At 31.9% G+C, this 24,429-nt stretch overlaps 1 protein-coding gene across 1 annotated transcript; it reads left to right on the top strand.

Moving 5' to 3' along the window:
- The first annotated feature begins 907 nt into the window (after positions 1-907).
- On the top strand, positions 908-19,924 carry ppp2r2aa (protein phosphatase 2, regulatory subunit B, alpha a). Its single transcript, XM_073818621.1, has 10 exons — positions 908-1,142; positions 1,649-1,720; positions 3,487-3,584; positions 7,622-7,787; positions 8,083-8,195; positions 8,285-8,462; positions 10,689-10,853; positions 13,307-13,476; positions 16,008-16,099; positions 18,719-19,924. Exons 1-10 carry the CDS (start codon positions 1,136-1,138, stop codon positions 18,996-18,998), a joined length of 1,341 nt encoding a protein of 446 aa, XP_073674722.1. The 5' UTR covers positions 908-1,135; the 3' UTR covers positions 18,999-19,924.
- The last annotated feature ends 4,505 nt before the right edge of the window (positions 19,925-24,429 follow it).

Here is a 24,429-nt window from a genome sequence, read left to right as displayed (position 1 = left end):
TTTATTCATTTATTTATTTATGTATTTCCACATTTATTTATTTATTCATTTATGTATTTATTCATTTATGTATTTATTCATGTATTTCTAAATGTATTTATTTATTCATTTATTTATTTATTTATTTATGCATTTATGCATTTATTTATTTTTTGATTTATGTATTTCTTCATTTATTTATTTATTCATTTATTTATGTATTTCTACATTTATTTATTCATTTATTTATCTATGTCTACATTTATTTATGTATTTCCATATTATTTTTTTCCATATTATGTATTTATTCATGTATTTATTCATGTATTTCTACATTTATTTTTTTATTTATTTATGCATTTATTTATTTAATCATTTATTTACGTATTTCCACATTTATTTATTTATTTATTTATTTATGCATTTATGTATTTATTCATGTATTTTTACATGTATTTATTCATTCATTCATTGATTTCTGTATTTCCACATTTATTTATTTATTTATTCATTTATGTATTTATTCATTTATGTATTTCTACATTTATTTATTCATTCATTCATTTATTTATGTATTTCCACATTTATTTATTTATGCATTTATGTATTTATTTATTTATACTTAAGTCATTTTTCGTCCTCCGTAGGGACTAGAGTAATAATGCTAAAAAATTACCTTTGTAATCACAGGAATAAATTACATTTTAAAATATATTCAAATAGAAAGCAGTTATTTTAAATAGTAAAAAGATTTCAAAACACTGTTTACTTTAAAACAAATAAACGCAGGCTTTACATAAATAAATAAAAAAACCTTTGACAAGAAATCCGTTTTGGACTACAAATTGACGTCACAGTTTCCAAAAAGTAGCAGTTTTGGACGTAACCGCGCGTGGTCGCTGTCGAGCGTCGTGCGTGACTCGTGACGTCAGCGCACCACGCACAGCCAGCGCGTGTGGTGATAGAATGATAGAAAAGCTAAACACGCTTCTGTTCGGAGGGAATTATGAAATCAAACCGTATTCCAGCACTTTGTTAAGAAAGCCAACCTTCTCGTATTAAAATATCTTGATGAAATAACCGAGTCAGAGGAAAAGACGCTTGAAATCAACATCGAAAATAAACAGGCCCAGGACTGAATCAGATCCAGCCCAGCATGGACGGTAAATGTAACTTTAATTTCGCTTAATAATCGTTTAAATGTGATTCATACAGTCATGTAATGTTTTTCTCTGCGCTACGTTGCTTTAACGTGACGCTGTTAACGTGGGCAGCGTTTAATGTACTTCATCGTTTGTAGATTAGTTCATTTGTGTATGCTGAATATGATATGAACAAGCCCTGCATTGCACATGATGTTGAATCAGAAATGCGGTCCCACCTCTGTGTTATGATGCATGCATGTGTAGATCAGCAGATGTTTGATGCTGCTGTGCTCAGATGTTTGCCACTGACTGCTGGATACAGACCTGATCAACAGCTCTCCTTCAAATCCATGCAAACTCACTGGATATTTGAGTTTTTCTTGAGCATTTGAGTGTTTACATCTATAGATGTAAACTATACAAGTGTCTAGTCCTTCAGAAGTGTGGTAGTGGTGGACACAGATAAGGGTTTTTAATGTGGTCTTCGTGTTGGACATACAATTTGAATTCGCCTTATGTTCCAGGAGATGGAGACGGCCAGAGCCGCTGGTGTCTGTCCCAGGTCAAAGGAGCCGTGGATGATGATGTAGCTGAAGGTAAGACACATCCATGCATTAAAAGGTTCTTAAATGCTTGTAAAATCTTTCTTTTAGTTGTTTTACTATCATTTTTGTTAACCGTGCTGATATTATCAAAGTTATCAAAGCTTTACTCTTGTATTGATCTTATTATGTCAAACATAGATTTTAATGTTTTATTAACGCGTCTCTTTTGCTCACCAAGCCTGCATTTATTTGTTTCAGAGTACAGTAAAAGCGGTAAAATATTGAAATATTTTTACTATTTAAAAGAACTGATTTCTATTTGAATGTCTTTACAGATTTTATTTATTCCTTTGATTTTAAGCTGAGTTTTTAGCATCGTTACTCTTTTATCGTCGATTAATTTTGTAATATTCTGATTTTCTGCTTAAAAACATTTATTTTTATTATTACTTTTAAAACAGAGAGGTTTCTTTGAATAGAAAGTTCAGAAGAACAGCCTTTATCTGAAATAGAAATCTTTTGCATCATTATAAGTGCCTAAACATCACTTGTAATGAATTTAAAGCGTCCTTGCTAAATGTAAGTGTTAATTTAGATCATTTCTTAGTGTATAATGTTGCAAAAGCTTTTTATTTCAGATAAATGCTGATTTTTGGATCTTGCTATTCATCAGAGAATCCTTATAAAATGTACTCCACTGTTTTAAAATATTGATGATAAAAATTTTCTTTGAATAGCAAATCGTCGTATTAAAAGGCTGAAGTAATGATGCTCAAAATGTAGCTTTGATCACAGAAGTAAATTACATTTAAAAAAATATTTAAATAGCACAAACATTTTACAATTTTACTCTACTTTGGATTAAATAAATGCAGGCTTGGTAAGCAGAAGAGACCATAAAAAAAAAAAACGTACATATAATTATGAATCTGTTTTTGATTTCTAATAGTAAAAATACATCTGTAAAACCATAATTAATTGCTGTAGGTTGTTCAAAGCTTTGTTTTTTTAATGGTTGATAATTATTTTATTCATAAATTAAATAATTTAGTTATTTATATAAAAACCCATAATAAATTAAGACCATCAAATCTTGTACAATCTTTCTTTTTGTTATTTTAGCATGATTTTTAAGAACTGGATATTATCCAACTGCTGTAATGAAGTTATTTATTTACTTACTTAGTGTATACTTATACTTTTTGCATTAGTATGCAAACATGTTTCCATCAGGGATATTTATAATATTTATTTATCATTTGCTATAAAATATTCTGTCAGGACTAATAATAGCCTGTCTGAGAACTATATTCATCAAATAATTTATAATGTAATTCTAGTTGATTAGAAATGTCAAGTCCAAAAGGGCTGAGAATGACATTCATAATGGTTTTATAAGCCTTATAAATGATAGGTGTTGTTTCAGTTGTACTTTGGCTCTGACTCGCAACTGTTTGTGTCAAAATATGCTTTATAATAATTTATGAGGTGAAATTGTGCATGTGTTGTAAACATGAAGGATTTGTTCTCCGGCTTGAGTCAGAACATGGCACAGCCCAGCACCGTCACAATAATACGACAGACAGACAGACAGAAAGAGAGAGAGAGATTGTTATTGTTAGGAAAGGCAGTGATGGCGGTTTGTTGGACGGTACTGTGTGTGCAGATGCCCGAGATGCTTTTAATGCCAGGCTCCGCATGTTCCCGCCCACACGCCCTCAAACACAAGCGGTCACTTATCCTCTCAGAAACATTCAGAGAAACAATATGCTCTCATAGTTGCTCTTTTCAAGAAGTCATTATTGTGTGTGTTGCAGCTGACATCATCTCTGCGGTGGAGTTCAATCATTCCGGGGAGCTTTTGGCCACAGGAGATCGAGGTGGAAGAATAGTGATCTTCCAGCAAGAGCAAGAGGTGAGATGGATTACAGTCCATTACACACGACAATTAAAGGGAGGAACGTAAATGAGCCACAGTTTTGTCCACATTTGCAAAGTTGGCGCCTCAAGACACGCCAGGAAAAATGCTATTGGTTCTCAAGTGTCTTGTGATCAATTATGACACACCGAGTGTGAATATACAAATTTGAGAGCTTGTTTGAGTGGGTGGTTCATTAATGTTTGCTTCTGATTAGGGATGCACCGATCCGTATCGGCCGATCACTTGCGCGTTTTGTCAGTAAAGCCGGTTCTGTAATCAGCGGTAAATGCCATCAGGTGCGTGATTTCAAGTTGAGCCGTATATACTACACACAGCCGTTGTTTACCGACGAGCTGCGCAAATCAATGTTCATTATCAGTGTGAATGTGCGCAGCTCGTCAGTGAACAAGCTTTACTCGTTGGTAAACAACGGATGTGTGTAGTATATACGGCTCAACGTGAAATCACGCACCTGATGGCATTTACTAGGGTTGTTCCGATTCCGATACTAGTATCGGAAATGCCGCCGATACCACAAAAAAATCTAGCATCGGAATCGGCGAGTACTTGAACCCACATACCGATCCGATACCATTTTCTTAAGATATAAGTTATTCCCGCTAGCAAATCAGAAGCCAGTTCTTCTACAAATGTGCTAGCAGTTTGTCCGCTAAAACGGCGGCATGTCTTATATGTAGGGCTTTATGATTTCTGCGATGCGGAAAACACGGACGGAATCGCGGAATCCAGTCAAAATGGAACTTACAGTTTAACGCGGAACGTCACGGAATTTGTCAAACTTTGATGCATTAATCAAAGGTAGTTCATTACACTTAAATCAAATCGTGACATGGACTAATATTAAGCCAAAAACCGACTGTTTAAATATGAATTAATGCGTGGTTCTGTGTTAATGAATTGTACAGGCGCGTGGTTTGTTTACTCCTGTACTGAAGCGCGCGGGACACTTGCGGTAATATTAAAGGGCTCCAGACTGTGACCAATTTTTCTGCCAGTGTTACTAATTTTCGTGAGCGGTCACACTGGCGCGACCACCGCGTTGTTCAACTCATAAGCTCTGCCATTTCTGTCTCAGATGAGAAACATAAAATGGCACGCGAAACGAAAGTGAAACTAACACGACACGTTTGAGCTGCTCAGCGCTGACCGTTTATCAGCTTGGACTGCAACGCAAACAAACTTGCACAAACCCCGAACAGCTTTATTCGGGAGCCAACGTTGATTTTGCAACACTGTTACTGCTGCGAGATCCAGTGAGGAGCATTTGAAAATGCCGCACAATGAATAAGGTTGCTGCGAGATCTAGTGAGAATCTTTCAAATTCTGGCCAAAATTCTCTGTTATAAACAGGGCTGATGTACGTCAGAAAACCAGATTAGTAATACTAACTATATGAAAAAATATTACTGTCAAATGTATGTCATATAATAAAAATACTCTAGTTCACTGTATATATCACTGTATATTTGTTTTATTAAGGAATAAGTCTGAAGCACACAATAAAATAATTTATTAGTATTATCTACAGCTGTATATACAATTACACACCCAGGTATCGGATTAGTACTTGGTATCGGCCGATACTCCGAGCCCAGGTATCGGAATCGGTATCGGGAAGGAAAAAAGGGTATCGGAACATCTCTAGCATTTACCGCTGATTACAGAACCGGCTTTACTGACAAAACGCGCAAGTGATCGGCCGATTCGTATCGGTGCATCCCTACTTCTGATGTTTATGATTTTATGCATTTCGAATGAGTTTGCAAACAGGCATGCTTCCATCAAGGTTATTTATGGCCGTTAAGTCTTTTCAGTGAATTGTTAAATTGTGGTTTATAGCCCTGGAATATTTGTGGAAATCAGTAAAAACTAAAAATACGGAATTTTCTATAGTGGAAAAAATAAAACGTATTATTATTATTGGCACATCAAGATATACCATTATTAGTTTTCATGTGTCTTGTGATTGATTTAAATGCAAATTTGAGAGTATTTTAGGTACACTACCAGTCAAAATTTTTTGAACGGTAAGAAATTTAATGATTTTTAAAGTCTCTTCTGCTCACCAAGCCTGCATTTATTTGATCCAAAGTACAGCGAAAACACTACAATTTTGAAATATTTTTACTATTTCAAATATCTGTTTTCTATTTGAATACATTTTAAAACGTAATTTATTTTTGTGATGCAAAGCTACATTTTCAACAGTCTTCAGTGTCACATGATTCTTCAGAAATCTTTCTAATATGCAGATTTACTGTTCATTTTTTTTTTTATTATCATCAATATTTAAAAGTTAAGTACATTTATTTTAGGATTCTTTGATTAATAGAAAGATCAGTATTTATCTGAAATAAAAAGCTTTTGTAACATAATACACTACCATTTGAAAGTTTGGAGTCAGTATAGTTTTTTTTTTTTTTTTTTAAGAAATGAATACTTTTATTTAGCAAGGATGCTTTAATTTGATTAAAATTGATGACAAAGTCATTAATAATGTGACAAAAGATTTCTAAAGTTCTTCTGAACTTTCTATTCATCAAAGAAACCTGAAAAAATTCTACTCAGCTGTTTTCAACATAATAACAAGAATTTTTTGAGCAGCAAATCAGAATATTAAAATGATTTCTGAAGAATCGTGTGACTGGAGTAATGATGCTAAAAATTCAGCTTTGAAATCACAGGAATAAGTTACATTTTAAAATGTATTCAAATAGAAAGCAGTTTTTTTAAAATAGTAAAAATATTTCAAATGTTTCCCCTTTTTGCTTTACTTTAAATCAAATAAATGCAGGCTTGGTGAGCAGAAGAGACTTCTTTAAAAAGCATTGAAAGTCTTACTGTTCAAAAACTTTTGGTGGTGTAGGCTATTTCTTTAATAAATATAACACATTATATGCTTTTGTAATTGTTGCTATTTTTAATAGGGCTGGGAAAATAAATCGATGCGTCGCAAATCGTGAAAGGATTCTGCATCGATTATGAGATTTTCCAAATGCATCACGATTTTCTTTCGAATCGATTCTGAGCTTAGTTTTTAGTCATCTAACACTTATATATATTTTTTGTTATTTGTTTTAGTTAATTAGCAATTTTGACACACTGCCAGCTAGGGCTGTGCAATTAATCGAAATTCGGTTTCGATTTCGATTTCTGCTTCAAACGATCATGAAAATACAGTAATCGAGATGAAATGATTATTGCGCCCTATCCTTTCCCCTTATCACTGGTGCGCTTTCGCTCCTCCATAAAAGCCTAATTTCACATGCAAATCAGCAAAACCATGTAACGTGACTTTCATAAAACGGGGCGTGATTGATTTATTACGGTTTCTTTTATGTGTTTTTAATAGTGCGTAAGAATTTGCGCTGTTCTGTGCATGCGCTCAGAGACGGAGCAGAACACGGACACGTTAAGTTATCTTTTACCTCAAGGTGTGTGCCTAAACGGTCAAATACACACAAAAATATTTCAAAATGAGGCACTTGGTGATTATTCATATAAACCTGTCAGTTATGTCTTAAATGAACATAAACAGTTGAGAATAAAAATACGTGTTTAACAGTATATTTGATCCGTGTGGCTCTTAAAGCAGCAACAAATATTCCTTCTGTCATCTTTGTGCTTAATATTAATAAAACGTACCAATAAAAAGGGAAGAATCATTCACTGCTCTAATGAAGGACTTTTATAGTTTTAATAAGAAACAAAGCATGTTTAACCATTACAGTTAAGATGCTGTATTATATTTAATTTCTGTAGTATTGTTAGACTTCTTGATAATTCTTCTTAAAAATATTCAGTAATTTTTTTTTCTTTTTTTCTGTTGTATTGCTATCTTTAAATGAATTACTAATATAAAGTTTTGTACCCTGTCATAATCGTGTTAAATAATCGTGATTACAATATTGACCAAAATAATCGTGATTATGATTTTTGCCAAAATCGAGCAGCCTCATTAATGTCATACAGGATGTTTAAAAGGTCATGTGATATCTGTGTCCTATCAGAGCAAGAGCCTGCCGCAGTGCCGTGCCGAGTATAACGTCTACAGCACGTTCCAGAGTCACGAGCCGGAGTTCGACTATCTGAAGAGTCTGGAAATCGAGGAAAAGATCAATAAGATCCGCTGGCTTCCTCAGAAAAATGCTGCACACTTCCTGTTGTCGACAAACGGTGAGCTAGCAGATGCAATGCACAGATCAGTGTTATTTTAATATTATATGTATTGTGTAATATTTAGCTTTTCATTTGTTTCAAATGTATGTTTTTTTTTGTCATTTTAATACTTCAGCTTAAACATTTTTAAATTCTTCCCAATGCAAAATTCAAATACATTTTTTTGATACAATATTACCTAAAATGACTAATAATAACAGCGCTGGTGCACATCCGCACACTTATATGTGTGGGTTGCTCTGTTATCAAATATGCAGATTATTCACTGCTTTGTTGTTTTTCTTGCATGCAGATAAAACCATCAAGCTCTGGAAAATCAGTGAGCGAGACAAGCGACCAGAGGGTTATAATCTCAAAGAAGAGGATGGCCGCTACAGGCATCCGTCATCCCTCACAACACTACGGGTATGAACACACTCACACCACTTACTCACATTATGGATTGTGTAATGCATTAGTAAGTCCATAGGAGTAACATGCTTTGCTCCACACAGGTTCCAGTGTTTCAACCGATGGATCTGATGGTGGAGGCGAGTCCGCGGCGGGTTTACGCCAACGCTCACACCTACCACATCAACTCCATCTCAGTCAACAGCGACAACGAGACGTATCTGTCTGCCGATGACCTCCGGATCAATCTGTGGCATCTGGACTTCACCGACCGAAGCTTCAGTATCCTGTTTATCTATTTTTTTTTCTGCTATTTAAACGTTAGAGTAGTTCACTTTCAGAACAAAAATTTACAGATAATGTACTCACCCCCTTGTCATCCAAAATGTTCATGTCTTTCTTTCATGTCGTAAAGAAATTGTTTTTCAAGTAAAACATTTCAGGATTTCTCTCTATATAATGGACTTCTATGGTGCCCACAAGTTTGAACTTCCAAAATGTAGCTTCAAATGGCTCTAAATGATCACAGCCGAGGAAAAAAGGGTCTTATCTAACAAAACAATGGGTTATTTTCTAAAAAGACCCTTTTTTCCTCGGCTGTGATCGTTTAGAGCCATTTGAAGCTGCATTTTGGAAGTTCAAACTCAGGGGCACAATAGAAGTCCATTATATGGAGAGAAATCCTGAAATGTTTTACTCAAAAAACACCATTTCTTTACAACTGAAGAAAGAAAGACATGAACATCTTGGATGACAAGGGGGTGAGTACATTATCTGTAAGTTTTTGTTTTGAAAGTGAACTACTACTTTAAGGGTTAAAAAGGCAGCATTTATTTTGTCAAAAAGGCTAAATATTATTACAATTTAGAACTCTTTTCTATTTGAAAATATTCTAAAATGTGGTTTATTCATGTGATGCAAAGCTACATTTTTTTTTTAGCAGGCATTACTCCAGTCTTCACTGTCGCATGATCCTTTAGAAATCATTCATGTTTTCAGTGAAATAAGTCACACCTGTTAAAAAATTGCACTTTTGAGGGAAAAAACACAGCTAAGTTGCATCAGTGCATAGGTCACACCTTGCATAATGGTATAACTACTATAAACATGCATTTTAGTTGCCCTCCCTCAACAGTTACTAACATTATCAATAACATTTAACAAATATTTAAATGTTATTCAGAACAGAACAACAATGAAAAAAGTTTTCCAGTCAAAAGTTTTTGGAAGAAATCTCTTCTGCTCACCAAGCCTGCATTTATTTGATCCAAAGTACAGTAAAAGCAGTAAAATTAAATTCGTAATATTTTTACTATTTAAAATAATTGTTTTCTATTTGATTTATATTTTAAAACGGAATTTATTCCTGTGATTAAAGCTGATTTTTCAGCATCATTACTCCAGTCTTCAGTGTCACATGATCCTTTCAGAAATACAGATTTGCTGCTCAAGAAACATTTTTTTATTATTATCAATATTTAAAACAGTTGAGTAAATTTTTTTCAGGATTCTTTGATGAATAGAAAGATCTAAAGATCAGCATTTATCTGAAATAAAAAGCTTTTCTAACATACACTATGCTATTCAAAAGCTTGGAGTCAGTATCATTTTGGTTTTTTTTTTGGAAAAAAAGTTATTGAAATTAATACTGTTATTTAGTAAGGATGCTTTAAATTGATCAAAAGTGATAATAAAGACATTTATAATGTTACAAAATATTTCTGTTTCAGATACATTCTATCTATTCATCAAAGAAGCCTGACTAAATTCTGCTCAGCTGTTTTCAACATTATAATAATAATATAAAGTGTTTTTTGAGCAGCAAATCTAAATATTAGAATGTTTTCTGAAGGATCGTGTGACTGATGCTAAAAATTCAGCTTTAAAATCACAGGAATAAATTGCATTTTAAAATATATTCAAATAGAAAACAGTTATTTTAAATAGTAAAAATATTAAAAAATTGGACTCTTTTTGCTGTACTTTGAATTAAATAAATGCAGGCTTGGTGAGCAGAAGAGACTTCTTAAAAAAAAAACAAAAAAAAACATCTTACTGTCCAAAAACTTTTGACTGGTAGTGTACAATTACAAACTAAACAAATTATTTTAACCTTTATTATAAACAACATTTATTATACATAAATATATGCATCTTATGGAAATATAGTAATGAACAATTGTGCTGCTCTGACGAATAGAAAGTTCCAAAGAACGGATTTCATTTAAAATAGAAATCTTCTGTAACATTACAAATGTCTTTACTGTCACTTTTAAACAGTTTCATGTATGCATCTATTAATTTCTTCTAAAAATACCATCTTAATGACCATAAACATTTGTAATTATATTATATAACATATGAGTAATTAACAAAGCAGTTGCTAAACTAAAAAAAATGTGTGACTATTACTTCCTTTTAATTGTTTATTATTCTTATTCCACATCATACATGCTGTTTCGCATTCCTCATAGTGTAACTAATGTTTGCCCTTAACCGCTGACTCAGACATTGTTGACATCAAGCCGGCCAACATGGAGGAGCTGACGGAGGTGATCACGGCTTCAGAGTTTCACCCGCTCCAGTGCAACACCTTTGTGTACGGCAGCAGCAAGGGCTCCGTGCGCCTGTGTGACATGAGGGCGTCTGCGCTGTGTGACCAACACTCAAAATGTACGTTTCTGACATTTCACAGCTTATTAGACCACAAAACCAGTCTTAAGTAGCACTGGAATATTTCTAGCAATAACCAACAATGTATTTGCATGGGTCAAAATGATCAACTTGTCTTTTATGTCTTTTTATAAAAATCATTAGGATATTAAATAAAAATCATAAGGATATTTAGTGAATTTCCTACTGTAAATATATCAAAACTTTTTGATTAGTAATATGCATTGCTAAGAACTTCATTTGGACAACTTTAAAGGTGATTTTTTTTAATATGTGACCCTGGACCACAAAACCAGTCATAAGGTTAAATTTTACAAAACTGAGATGTATACATCACATGAAAGCTCAATAAATAAGCTTTCTATTGATGTATGGTTTGTTAGGATAGGACAATATTTGGCCGAGATACATCTATTTGAAAATCTAGAATCTGAGGGTGCAAAAAAAATCAAAATACTGAGAAAATCACCTTTAAAGTTGTCCAAATTAAGTTCTTAACAATGCATATTACTAATCAAAAATTACATTGATATATTTACAGTAGGAATTTTACAAAAAATCCTCATGGAACATGATCTTTACTTAATTTCCTAATGATTTTTGGCATAAAATAAAAAACGATAATTTTGACCCATACAATGTATTTTTGGCTATTGCTACAAATATACCCCAGCGACTTAAGACTGGTTTTGTGGTCCAGGGTCACATATTTTGATGTTTTTGCACCCTCAGATTGTAGATTTTCAAATAGTTGTATCTGCCAAATATCGTCCTATCCCAATAAACTCTAATGGAAAGCTTATTTATCAGCCTTCAGATGATGTATAAATCTCAATTTCAACAAATTGACCCTTAGGTTTTGTGGTCCAGGGTCACATTTACAAGTCCATTTATTTCAATAATTTTGTTTCAAAAAGTGAAACTTGTATGTTATATTAGTTCACTACACACAAAGTGAAATATTTCAAGCCTTTATTTGTTTCAGTTTTAATGATTGTGGATTAAAGATAAAAATCCAGTATTTCACAAAATTAGAATATCATGACAAAGTTCAACATTGTAGGTTCCCTATGTCCCAATCTATTCAGCTAATTAATGCAAAACACCTGTAAGGGTTTCCTCAGCCTTTAAATGGTCTCAGTCTGGCTTAGTAGGTTTCAGAATCATGGGGAAGACTGCTGACTTGATGGTTGTGCAGAAGACCATCATTGACACCCTCCATAAGGAGGACAAGTCTCAAAAGGCAATTGCAAAGGAAGCTGGATGCTCACAGAGCACAGTATCGAAGTATATCAACGGAGTGTTAAGAGGAAGGGAAAATTTTGGCTGGAAAAGGTGCACAAGTGACAGGGATAGCCTTAGCCTTGAGAGGATTGTCAAGCAAGGGAGGTTCAGAAATCTGAAGGGGCTTCATAAGGAGTGGACTGAGGCTGGTGTCAGTGCATCAAGAACCACCACATACAGACGTCTGCATGACATGGGCTACAGCTGGAGAATTATATGCGTCAAACCACTCCTGAACCAAAAACAACGTCAGAAGCGTCTGTGCTGGGCTAAGGAGAAAAAGTACTGGTATGTTGCCCAGTGGTCCCAATTTTATTTGGAAATCAAGGTCCCAGAGTCTGGAGGAAGACCGGAGAGGCACAAAAGTCAAGCTGCTTAAAGTCCAGTGTGAAGTTTCCACAGTCGGTGATGGTTTTGGGGAGCATGTCATCTGCGGGTGTGGATCCATTGTCTTTTATCAAGTCCACAGTCAACGCAGCTGTCTACCAGGAAATTTTAGAGCACTTCATGCTTCCTGCTGCTGAATAAGCTTTTTGGAGATGATGATTTTATTTTCCAGCAGGATTTGGCACCTGTCCACAAAGCCAAAACTACCAGTACCTGGTTTAATAGCCATGAAATAATTGCACTTGATTGGCCGGCAAACTGACTTAAACCCAATTGAAAATCTATAGGGTATTGTCAAAAGGAAGATGAGGGAACAGAGAGAGACCCCAAAATGCTACCATAACACCTCAACTGTGTCAAAGGCTGATCACCGCCTTGATGCGGGAATTAGTGCAAAAGGAGGCCCAACAAAGCACTGAGGACATAATACAGTATATTAACACTTTTCAGAAGGCCAGCATGTGTTTAAAATCCTTTTTTTTTATTGGTCACATGAAATATTTTAATTTTGTAGAAAAACTGGATTTGTTTTTTTTTTTTTTTTTTTTTTGTCTTTAATCCATAATCATCCAAATTTAAACAAATAAAGGCTTGAAATATTTCACTTTGTGTGTGGTGAACTAATATAACATACAAGTTTCACCATTTGAAACAAATTATTGAAATAAATGGACTTTCCCTCGATATTCTAATTTTTTTGGCACACACCTGTAATGTCACTTTAGACTAAAATTAGGAGGACTTTTGTTGTCATAAAACTCATTTATCACGTTTCCACTTAGTGTTTGAGGAACCTGAGGACCCCAGCACACGTTCGTTCTTCTCTGAAATCATCTCATCCATCTCTGACGTCAAGTTCAGTCACAGCGGCCGGTACATGATGACCAGAGATTACCTGACCCTCAAGATCTGGGACCTGCACATGGAAAGTCGACCGGTGGAAACTTACCAGGTGCAGTTTCTCTCTCTTTGAGAGATTTGCTCTATAGAAAATAGTAATCCATATAGCTTTGGTGTACCAAAGCTAATCTTTGTAAAGGATTTGTTGTCACAATGTACTCAGCCTCGTGCTTTTCTAGTTTGTGTGACTGACTGGTGTCGGACACAAAAGGAAAAATGCAGAATTTTCTTGTTGTTTCATCCATGCAATTACAGTTAATCTGGACTGAGGCTTTTAAGCTTATTAAAAGTGCTTTAGGAGTAGTGTAACATTTCGTAATTGAATAGGTGGATCCAGTCTGAGTTGATTCATTCTCAAATCATGTAGATCTTGTTTTTAGCTTCAGCTCGCTTCAGCTCACTGCAGCAGTGATTATCAATGAGTAACAGTGTAAATCTTAGCTATTTTATGAATTCAAATCTAAGAAATGTTATGAAATTATGAATCTGTTTCAGAAGAACTCCTGTTTTGTAATCTTGAATGCTCTATTACTTATAGTTACATACAAGAAACATCCAGGAGATTTTCTTTAAAGTTTCTCTTCTTAGAAAAAAGAACGTCTATGAGGAACAACCGAAGGCTTAGAAAATGATCATTTTCATTTTGTGTAAACTAATACTGTAAACGGGATAATCATTTAGCAACATTGACCACTAGGTGGTGTCAGGAATTTATTTCTTGACCAGCTTTATATAGGTATTTTGCATTGCATGATGTTTTTCCATCATGTGATATATATACACGTATATATTAGTTGTTTATTAGAATGTTTAAGTACAAAAAGTCACCAGGATTTGATTAGATAAGAAATAGTTGCATATGATGCACTGCGTTAATGGCATATTGCAATTACTGTGATTCTAATTAATTACAAGCTTGATTATGGCACATTTTCTGTCTAAATTTAGAAATAATTACATGTCAAAATGACATAATGCCACAATTTATGCACGAAATGGTGAATACAATCTGTTCAAAATCCTCTAAATGCGTGTACACTCCCAGTCAAAAAGGTTTTTTTAAAAGAAGTCTGTTTTGCTCAATAAGGCTGCATCTATTAAATCCAAAGTACAGAAAAAACTTTAAAATTTATAAATTTTTACTATTTAAAATAACTGCTTTCTATTTGAGTATCTTTTAAAATGTAATTTATTTCTTGGATCACAGCTACATTTTCAGCATCATTACTTCAGCCTTCAGTGTCATATGATCCTTCAGAAATCATTTTAATATGCTGATTTGCTATATTGAAATAGAAAACCGTTATTTCAAATGGTTAATATTTTAGAATGTTACTGTTTTTGCTGAACTTTGGATCAAGTAAATTTTGACTGGTAGTGTGTGTATATAGCATTTTTATTTTATTTTAGTAATTGAAACAAGACTGTAAGGCTGTGTAACTATTAAAGGAGTAGTTCACTTTCAGAACAAAAATGTACAGATAATGTACTCACCCCCTTGTCACCCAAGATGTTCATATCTTTCTTTCTTCAGTCATGAGAAAATAGTTTTTTGAGTAAAACATTTCAGGATTTTTCTCCATATAATGGACTTCTATGGTGCCCCCGAGTTTGAACTTCCAAAATGCAGCTTCAAAGGGCTCTAAACGATCACAGCCGAGGAAAAAAGGGTCTTATCTAGCAAAACCATGGGTTATTTTCTTTAAAAAAATTACAATTTATATACTTTTTAACCTCAAGCGCTCGTCTTGTCTAGCTCGGTAAGACGAGCGTTTGAGATTTAAAAAGTATAGAAGTTGTGAATGTTTTTAGAAAATAACCCATCGTTTTGTTTAGGTAAGACCCTTCTTCCTCGGCTGCGATCGTTTAGAGCCCTCTGAAGCTGCATTTAAACTGCATTTTGGAAGTTCAAACTCGGGGGCACCATTGAAGTCAGTTATATGGAGAGAAATCTTGAAATGTTTTCCTCAAAAAAAAAAAAAAACACCATTTCTTTACGACTGAAGAAAGAAAGATCGCCTCGCCTGTTGTCGCCTCGTGTCAGCAGCCTCTGGACAAAAAGCTGTGCTTGAACACACCGCACAGACTACAGCCGACTGCAATCTAACATGTGCGTTCTGCGTCTGCGTGAGAACATTTACCTGTCTATATCAGCAGCTTTTAATATATATTTGTCATAAGGAGAAACCAAAGCAAATATATATGAGATAAACGCCGCTATACGTAACGTAAACAAAGCAGCACTTGCTTACTATTTAAAATAGTTTTCATGTTGATAAGTTTATTAATTTTAAGCGGCTCATATTGTTATGATAATATTGACCTGTTGGAATGCTCGAGTATGATCACGTTACATGAGAACGGCCTTCTGTGCCGCCTTCATCTACTTACTCATTTTCTTCACTTTCGCTTTAATTCTCTGGCACTGACTTGTTTGCAAAGCTCTGATTGGATGCCTAGTTTTTTAGTTGGCTGTAGTCTGAGTGGTGTGTTCAAGCACAGACACAAACTGTCCTGCGCTTGTATCAGTATGCATAACATTAGCGTGTTTTGTGACTTTGATCTTTCTCTCTCTCTCATCAGGTTCATGGTTATCTCAGGAGTAAGCTGTGCTCACTCTACGAGAACGACTGCATCTTTGATAAGTTTGAGTGCTGCTGGAGAGGCGACGACAGGTGAGGAGACATGGCGAAAATGACCAAAGTATCTTTAGGCGTGTTTCTGTTTGTGATAAAAGCAAATACAAAGCAAACCTCAAACAGGCATGAGCTGTGTGTGCACACAGCCCAGTATCACTGTGTCCAGAGAGAGTCTATCAGACTGAAGCTTTGATCTCTGACTAACAGAGCGCTCGCATTTACTGACACACTACACCGTTTCAGGAACTTCCTCATTTCCAGTACATCCAGTAAAGTAGATGTAACTGCATTATAATGAATATATATATGAGATATATTCAGTGTTACTTTGTAGAAATTAATACAGCTAATTTATTCATGAAAGACGCACTTAACCGTTCAAAAGTGACAGTAAAGTCATTTATAATGTCACAATTTTTTCATTTAAAATAAAGCGAATCTTGAAATATGAAGCTCCACAACAGTGTTTTCAACACTGATGATAATCAGAAGTTTCTTAAGGAGCAAATCAGCTTATTAGAATGATTTCTGAAGGATCATGTGACACCGAAGACTGGCGTAATGATGCTGAAAATTCTGCTTTGCATCACAGGAATAAATTACATTTTGAAATGCAACCAAATATAAAATGGTGAATTAAAATTGTGATTTTTTTTCACAATATTATTGTATTTACTGAATTTTTGATCAAATAAGTCAAGCTTTGGTGAGCAGAAAAGACTTTTCATAGAAAAAAACTAAAACTCTTACCAACCCCAAAATTACAAAACTAATAGTATTGTAATAAAATTCACTAGCAGTAATCCTCAAAATTAACTAATTACATTTAAAAATAAAAATTATATATATATATATATATATATATATATATATAATATAATTTTTATTTTTTTTTTTTTTATAAAAAAGTTTATATGATTTGATTTTATAATCGTTTTTTATATTATTTTATTTCATTGGGGTTTTTGCAGAAATTATAGTTATTTTAAGTCTATTTATTATTTATTATAATATTCATTTCAGTTTTAAAAAATAAATGCTGAAATGTTTTAAATTTTATTTTATTTCAGTTAAAGTTTAAGTAACAATTTGTAATGTTTTCAGCCATACATTTATAATTAAAATCATAAATTTATCTATATATGTTTTTTTCCATGTTTATAGTAGTTAAACTAAATGAAAAGGGAAATTCTTAATTTTATTTCATTTAGTTTCATCATTATTTAATTTTATTTAGCTATTTTTTTTTAAGTAGTTTACTTCATTATTTAATGTTTGTGACCCTGGACTACAAAACCAGGAAATGTACAAAGTATCTTCATGGAACATGATTTTTACTTAATATCCTAATGATTTTTGGCATTAAAAAAAATTTGTTGGCTATTGCTACAGAAATTCCTGTGCTACTTAAGAGTAGTTTAGTAATCCAGGGTCACATTTCATACATAATATATAATATTTATATATTTCAGCCCTGCATTTATAAATAAAATGTTAAATATATCTATATATATCAGTTATTTAAAAAAAAATCAAGTTAAACTAAATTTTAAAAAGAAAATGCTAAAATAAGTCTTAATGTTTAGTTATTTTATTTCAGTTAAAGTTTATATTATTTTATTTAACATTTTTACTTCATTATTTAATATTTGTGACCCTTGACCACACAGCCAGTCATAAGGGTCCTTTTTTTTTTTTTTTTTTTTTTTTTTTTTTTTTGAGATTTATATATCTGAAATGTATATATCTTTATATGTATATATATCCAAAGCTGAATTAAATAAAAAATGGTTTGTTAGGATAGGACAATATTTGTCCGAGATACAATTATTTTGAAAATCTGAAATCCAAAAAATCAAGATATTGAGAAAATCGCCTTTAAAATTGTCCAAATGAAGTTCTTAGAAATGCATATTAGTAATTAAAAATTAAGTTTGGATATATTTACAGTAGAAAATGTACAAAATATCTTCATGGAACATGATCTTTACTTAATATCCTAATGATTTTTGGCATAAAAGAAGAATCAATAATTTTGACCAAATAGCACAAATAAACCTGTGCTATAATATATATATATATATATATATGTATATGTATGTGTATGTGACCCTGGACCACAAAACCAGTCTTAAGTCGCTGGGGTATATTTGTAGTAATAGCCAAAAATACATTGTATTGTATTGTACAACTATCTCCAAAGCTGCATTAAATAAAGAAAAAATAAGCTTTCCATTGATGTTTGGTTTGTTAGAACAATTTTGGCCGAGATACACCTATTTGAAAATCTGGAATCTGAGAGTGCAAAAAAAAATCAAAATATTGAGAAAATCACCTGTAAAGTTTTTCAAAATAAAGTCCTTAGCAATGCATATTACTAATCAGAAATTAAGTTTGGATATATTTCCAGTAGAAAATGCACAAAATATCTTCATGGAACATGATCTTTACTTAATATCCCAATGATTTTTGGCATAAGAGAAAAATCGATAATTTTGACCCATACAATGTATTGTTGGCTATTGCTACATTTCATAAACAATATTATAGATTTATATATTTCAGCCCTACATTTTAGTCTTTTATTAACTGTAATATTGGTAATACCAGTTAGTAAAATAGTACCTCATTTTCTCACGATCTCTCCGTTCTCAGCGAGGTCATGACCGGCTCCTACAACAACTTCTTCCGGATGTTCAACCGCGACGTCCAGCGCGACGTGACCCTAGAGGCCTCTTGGGAGAACGGCTCCCCCGGCTGCCCTCTCAAGACCTGGCGCGTGAGCGCGGGGAGTCGCCGCAAGAGGAACGAGATCGGCGTCGACTGCCTGGACTTCAGCAGAAAGATCCTCTACACCTCCTGGCATCCTCAGGATAACATCGTCGCACTGGCGACAGTCAATAACCTTTACATATTCCAGGAGAAACCCAACTAGGGATTTCGAACGGCTTCGTCCCCATTCCTAGCTGCGAGAGTCAGGCGGGACACAACGCTAAGCACAACGTCTCTCCTGAAACTCCTAGTCTTAATATTAACCACTGTAGTACACGAAAAACCTTTTGGATTACTCTATTACGTTAATTGAAACACTGTAGGCCGGAGGAAGGGATTTTTAGTTTGTATTACTGTATTTGTTTGGGTTTTTTTCTTTTGCACATCGTCCGTTTTAGCTTTAATCAGAAACATCAGTCATTTCTCGAGCAACCCGAAGAATCCTGTTTAATACGTTCGCAGAATCATAAATACTCAATTGGACTCACGCACTGATCGCTCCCTTCTGAACTCAGGCCTGGTGCAACGGGACGTTTCCTTCACCAAACACTCAAGTCTCAACGCCTGACATTCGTCCACAAGTGCAATTGCCTTGAAGCAGGGTTCCCAAATAGCTCCATTATTCCCTACATTAAGTCCCTAATGGGTGCAACTAATCGTGGCATTAATTTTATGCAATATCTTAGTGTTTGAAGAAGACGAGACGTTTTCAATCGGTCTCTTTTAATTGTTTTCTAGAGACACACACATGTTTTCCGTCTTGCGTAAATGTTTGTGCAGATGTGCATGTGTTATGATTTTTGGCATCCGTTGACGTGTGTCGTTTTATTTGCAGCTTTTTAATACAGAATGGTTCCTATGAGGTAAAGAATGCTCTCGATATTTTTATATGAATTTTGGAGAATTGAAATTATGTCAGTATTCGGCGTGTTAATGCTGTCGACTGGTGCAGAATGATTCTGTATAATGGAGTGTGTTTACATGGAAATCAGGCCTGCTGTATATGAACAAACCTCTGAAGTATGTTCCCTTTATCTTAATAGTTGTACAACCCAAAATGTAAAATAAAACTTAATTTTAAGACCGAAAGCTTGGGGTTGTTTTTCCATTCTTCACAGGTCAGCAAAGGAATATTAAATAGCATTGTTTTATATCAGGTAAGTGAAAATTATATGGAGATCTGCTCCACATTTAGGTTTGCAGGAACAAATAGGCCAGCCAGAAATGAATCTGTGCCTGAGCTATTTTAGGAGTTGGTGATCTGTGAACCAAAGTAAAGGGTTTTTAGGCTGTCGTGATGGCAGGAAATGTAAACACTGAATGCTGTCTATTGTTTACCCAACATAACCCAATATAACCCCTGTAATATTTAGAGTATAGAATGTTTATAGATGGATGGATATCGCATCTTTTTCATCTACACTTCTAACACTAGCACTCTCTTTTTATGTATTAAAAAAATCAATATCTTGACCCTTTAAAACTAGCATGCTCTATACTTTTTGTATTTTATGTACTTGTTTTCTTTTTATAAAAAAACTTCAATAATTGACCCTTTAACATTAGGGTTCTCTGTTCTTTTTCTGTTCTACTTGTTTTCATTTTGTTTACAAAAAATAAAATTGACCCTCTAACACTAGCATTCTTTATTCTTTTTTTTTTTTTGATCTTGTTTCCTTTTTAGTTATTATAAACAAATGACCCTCTAACACTAGGGTCTCTATTTTTTTCTATTTTATCTGCATGTTTTCTATTTATTTAAAATCCCTCTAACATTAGCATTCTTTATTTTTTTTTTATCTGATCTTTTTTTTTTTGCTTTTTATTTATTATAAAAAAATGACCCTCTAACACTAGGGTCTCTTTTTTTTTTCTATTTTATCTACTTGTTTTCTATTTATTTTAAAGAATTGACCCTCTAATATTAGCATTCTTTATTATTGTTTATTTGATCTTGTTTCCTTTTTATTTATTATAAAAAAATGACCCTCCAACACTAGTGTTCTCTATTTTTTTTTTCTATTTCATCTACTTGTTTTCTATTTATTTATTTAAAATCCCTCTAACATTAGTATTCTTATTTTTTATTTGATCTTGTTTCCTTTTTATTTATTATAAGAAATGACCATCCAACACTAGTGTTCTCTATTTTTTTTTTCTATTTTATCTACTTGTTTTCTATTTATTTTAAAGAATTGACCCTCTAATATTAGCATTCTTTATTATTGTTTATTTGATCTTGTTTCCTTTTTATTTATTATAAAAAAATGACCCTCCAACACTAGTGTTCTCTATTTTTTTTTCTATTTCATCTACTTGTTTTCTATTTATTTATTTAAAATCCCTCTAACATTAGTATTCTTATTTTTTATTTGATCTTGTTTCCTTTTTATTTATTATAAGAAATGACCATCCAACACTAGTGTTCTCTATTTTTTTTTTCTATTTTATCTACTTGTTTTCTATTTATTTATTTAAAATCCCTCTAACATTAGCGTTCTTTATTATTTTTTATCTGATCTTTTTTTTTGCTTTTTATTTATTATAAAAAAAATGACCCTCTAACACTAGGGTCTCTATTTTTTTTCTATTTCATCTACTTGTTTTCTATTTATTTATTTAAAATCCCTCTAACATTAGCATTCTTATTTTTTAATATTTTAATTTATAAGAAATGACCCTCTAACACTAGTGTTCTCTATTTTTTTTCTATTTTATTTATTTAAAAACCCTCTAACCCTCTAACATTAGCATTCTTTAATTCTTTTTATTTGATCTACTTGTTTTCTTTTTATTAATATTTTTTTTAAATAATTGACCCTCTAACACTAGCGTTCTCTTCTTTTTCTATTTTACCTACTTGTTTTCTATTTATTTATTTTTTAAATAACTGACCCTCTAACATTAGCATTCTTTAATTTTTTTATTTGATCTACTTGTTTTCTTTTTCTTTTTCTTTTTTAATAATGTACCCTCTAACACTAGCGTTCTCTGCTTTTTCTATTTTACCTACTTGTTTTTATTTATTTAAAAATAAAAAAATGACCCTCTAACACTAGCATTCTCTATTTTGTTTTCTATTTTATCTACTTATTTTTATTTATTAAAAAATGTAAAATAATTGACCCTCTAGCATTCTGTTCTTTTTTTTTTATATACTATCTACTTGTTTTATTTATTAAAAAATAAAAAATATACCCTCTAACACTAGCACTCTCTATTCTTTTTCTATTCTAATTGTTTTTTTATTTTAGATCAAATAAATGACCCTCTGACATTAGTGTTCTTTATTCTTTTTCCATTTTATGTACTTATTTTCCTAATTATCTTTTTATCGTTAAAAAATTTTAAAATAATTGACCCTCTACCACTAGCATTCTATTATTTTTCTCTTTTATCTACTTGTTTTCTTTTTATGTATTAAAAAATAAAATAGTTGACCCTCTAACAGCATTCTTAGTCATTTTTTCCATTTTATCTATTTGTTTTCTTTTTATTTATTAAAAAATAAATTAATTGACCCTTTCTCTATTCTTTTTCTATTTTATCTACTTTACTTTTTATTTATTTAAAAAATAAATAAATAAAATTGACCCTCTATCTTCTTTTTAAATTGTATCTACTTGGTTTCTTTTTATTTATTAAAAAATAAAATAATTGACCCTCTAACACTAGTGTTCTCTATTCTTTTTTTTCTACTTTTTTGACCCTATAACAATAGCGTTCTTTATTTTTTTAGATACTTATGTATTTATTATGTACTTATTTTCTTACATTTTCTTTTGATTTTTTTTTTTAAATTGACCTCTAACACTAGCATTCTCATTTTTTTTTCTATTTTATCTACTTGTTTTCTTTTTATTTATTAAATAATTTTAAAACAATTGACCCTCTAAGCATAGCGTTCTCTATTCTTCCATTTTATTTACTTGTTTTTATTTATTAAAAAATAATAAAAATAATTTACCCTCTAACATTAGCATTCTCTGTTCTTTTTCTATTTATCTACCTGTTTTCTTTTTATTTATTATAGAAATAAAAATACTTGACTCTCTAACATTAGCCCTCTCTGTTCTTTTTCTTTTCTAATTGTTTTCCTTTTTATCAAAAACCTACATAATTGACCCTATAACACTAGCATTCTCTGTTCTTTTTCTATTTATCTACTTGTTTTCTTTTTATTTATTAGAGATATGAAATACTTGACTCTCTAACATTAGCCCTCTCTGTTCTTTTTCTTTTCTAATTGTTTTCTTTTTATTATAAAAAATTGACCCTCTAAACTAGCGTTCTCTATTCTTTTCTATATTTTATCTACTTGTTTTTTTTTTATTAAAAATAAAATAATTGACCCTCTAACACTAGCGTTGTCTATTATATTTCTGTTTATCTACTTGTTTTCTTTTTATTAAAAATATAAATTGACCTTCTAACACTAGCGTTCTCGATTCTTTTTCTATTTTATCAACTTGTTTTCTTTTATTCATTAAAAAATAAAATAATTGACCCTCTAACACTAGCGTTCTCTATTCTTTTTCTATTCTATCTACTTGTTTTCTTTTTATTTAAAAATAATAATAATAATAATTGGCCATCTAACACTACCATTCTATATTCTTTTTTAATTTTTTCTACTTGTTTTTATTGATTAAAAAATATATAAAAAAAATTTATCCTCTGACATTAGCTTTTTCTATTGTTTTTCTATTTTATCTACTTGTTTTCTTATTATTTATAAAAGAAATTCACCCTCTAACACTGGTGCTCTCTATTCTTTTTCCATTTTATCTATGACCCTCTAACAATTGCATTCTCTATTCTTTTTTTTTATCTACTTGGGTTTTTTTTTATTAAAAAATTTAATAATTGACCCTCTAACACTAGCATTCTGTTCTTTTTTAAATAATTGTTTTCTTTTTATTTATTATAAAAAAATTAAAACAATCGACCCTCTAACACTAGCGTTCTCTATTCTTTTTCTATTCTATCTAATTGTTTTCTTTTTATTATAAAAAATAAAAACAATTGACCCTCTAACACTAGCGTTGTCTATTATTTTTCCATTTATCTACTTGTATTCTTTTTATTAAAAAACATTTAAATAATTGACCCTCCAACACTAGTGTTCTATGTTCTTTTCTAATCTACTTATTTTCTTTATATATTAAAAAATAAAAGAATTGACCCTCTAACACTAGCGTTCTTGATTCTTTTTCTATTTTTTATCAACTTATTTATTATTTATTAAAAAAAAGACACGCTAGCATTTTCTGCTATTTTTCTTTTTTATCTGTTTTCTTTTATTCATTAAAAAATTAAATAACTGACCATCTAACACTAATGTTCTCTATTATTTTTCTATTTTACCAACTTGTTTTCTTTTTATTTATCAAAAAATAAAATTGACCTAATATTATAACGTTCTCTATTCTTTTTCTATTTTATCTACTTGTTTTCTTTTCATTTATTAAAAAATAAAATAAACACCAGCATTCTCTGTTCTCTTTCTATTCTGTCTACATCTATCTATCTATCTATCTATCTATCTATATGTATGTAGCCTATATTTTGTATAAAAAAGAGCTTATTTTAGA

The sequence above is a fragment of the Garra rufa genome, chromosome 15 (assembly GCF_049309525.1).
Source record: "Garra rufa chromosome 15, GarRuf1.0, whole genome shotgun sequence".
In the NCBI taxonomy this organism is placed as follows: Eukaryota; Metazoa; Chordata; class Actinopteri; order Cypriniformes; family Cyprinidae; genus Garra; species Garra rufa.
The sequence above is the reverse complement of the archived record's forward strand: the minus strand, read 5'-3'. Positions and strand labels throughout refer to the sequence as shown.

Coding starts and splice junctions, on each gene's coding strand:
- ppp2r2aa (XM_073818621.1), top strand. Junction 8,196..8,284: donor CATCCCTCACAACACTACGG/GTATGAACACAC, acceptor TGCTCCACACAG/GTTCCAGTGTTTCAACCGAT. Junction 13,477..16,007: donor GACCGGTGGAAACTTACCAG/GTGCAGTTTCTC, acceptor CTCTCTCATCAG/GTTCATGGTTATCTCAGGAG.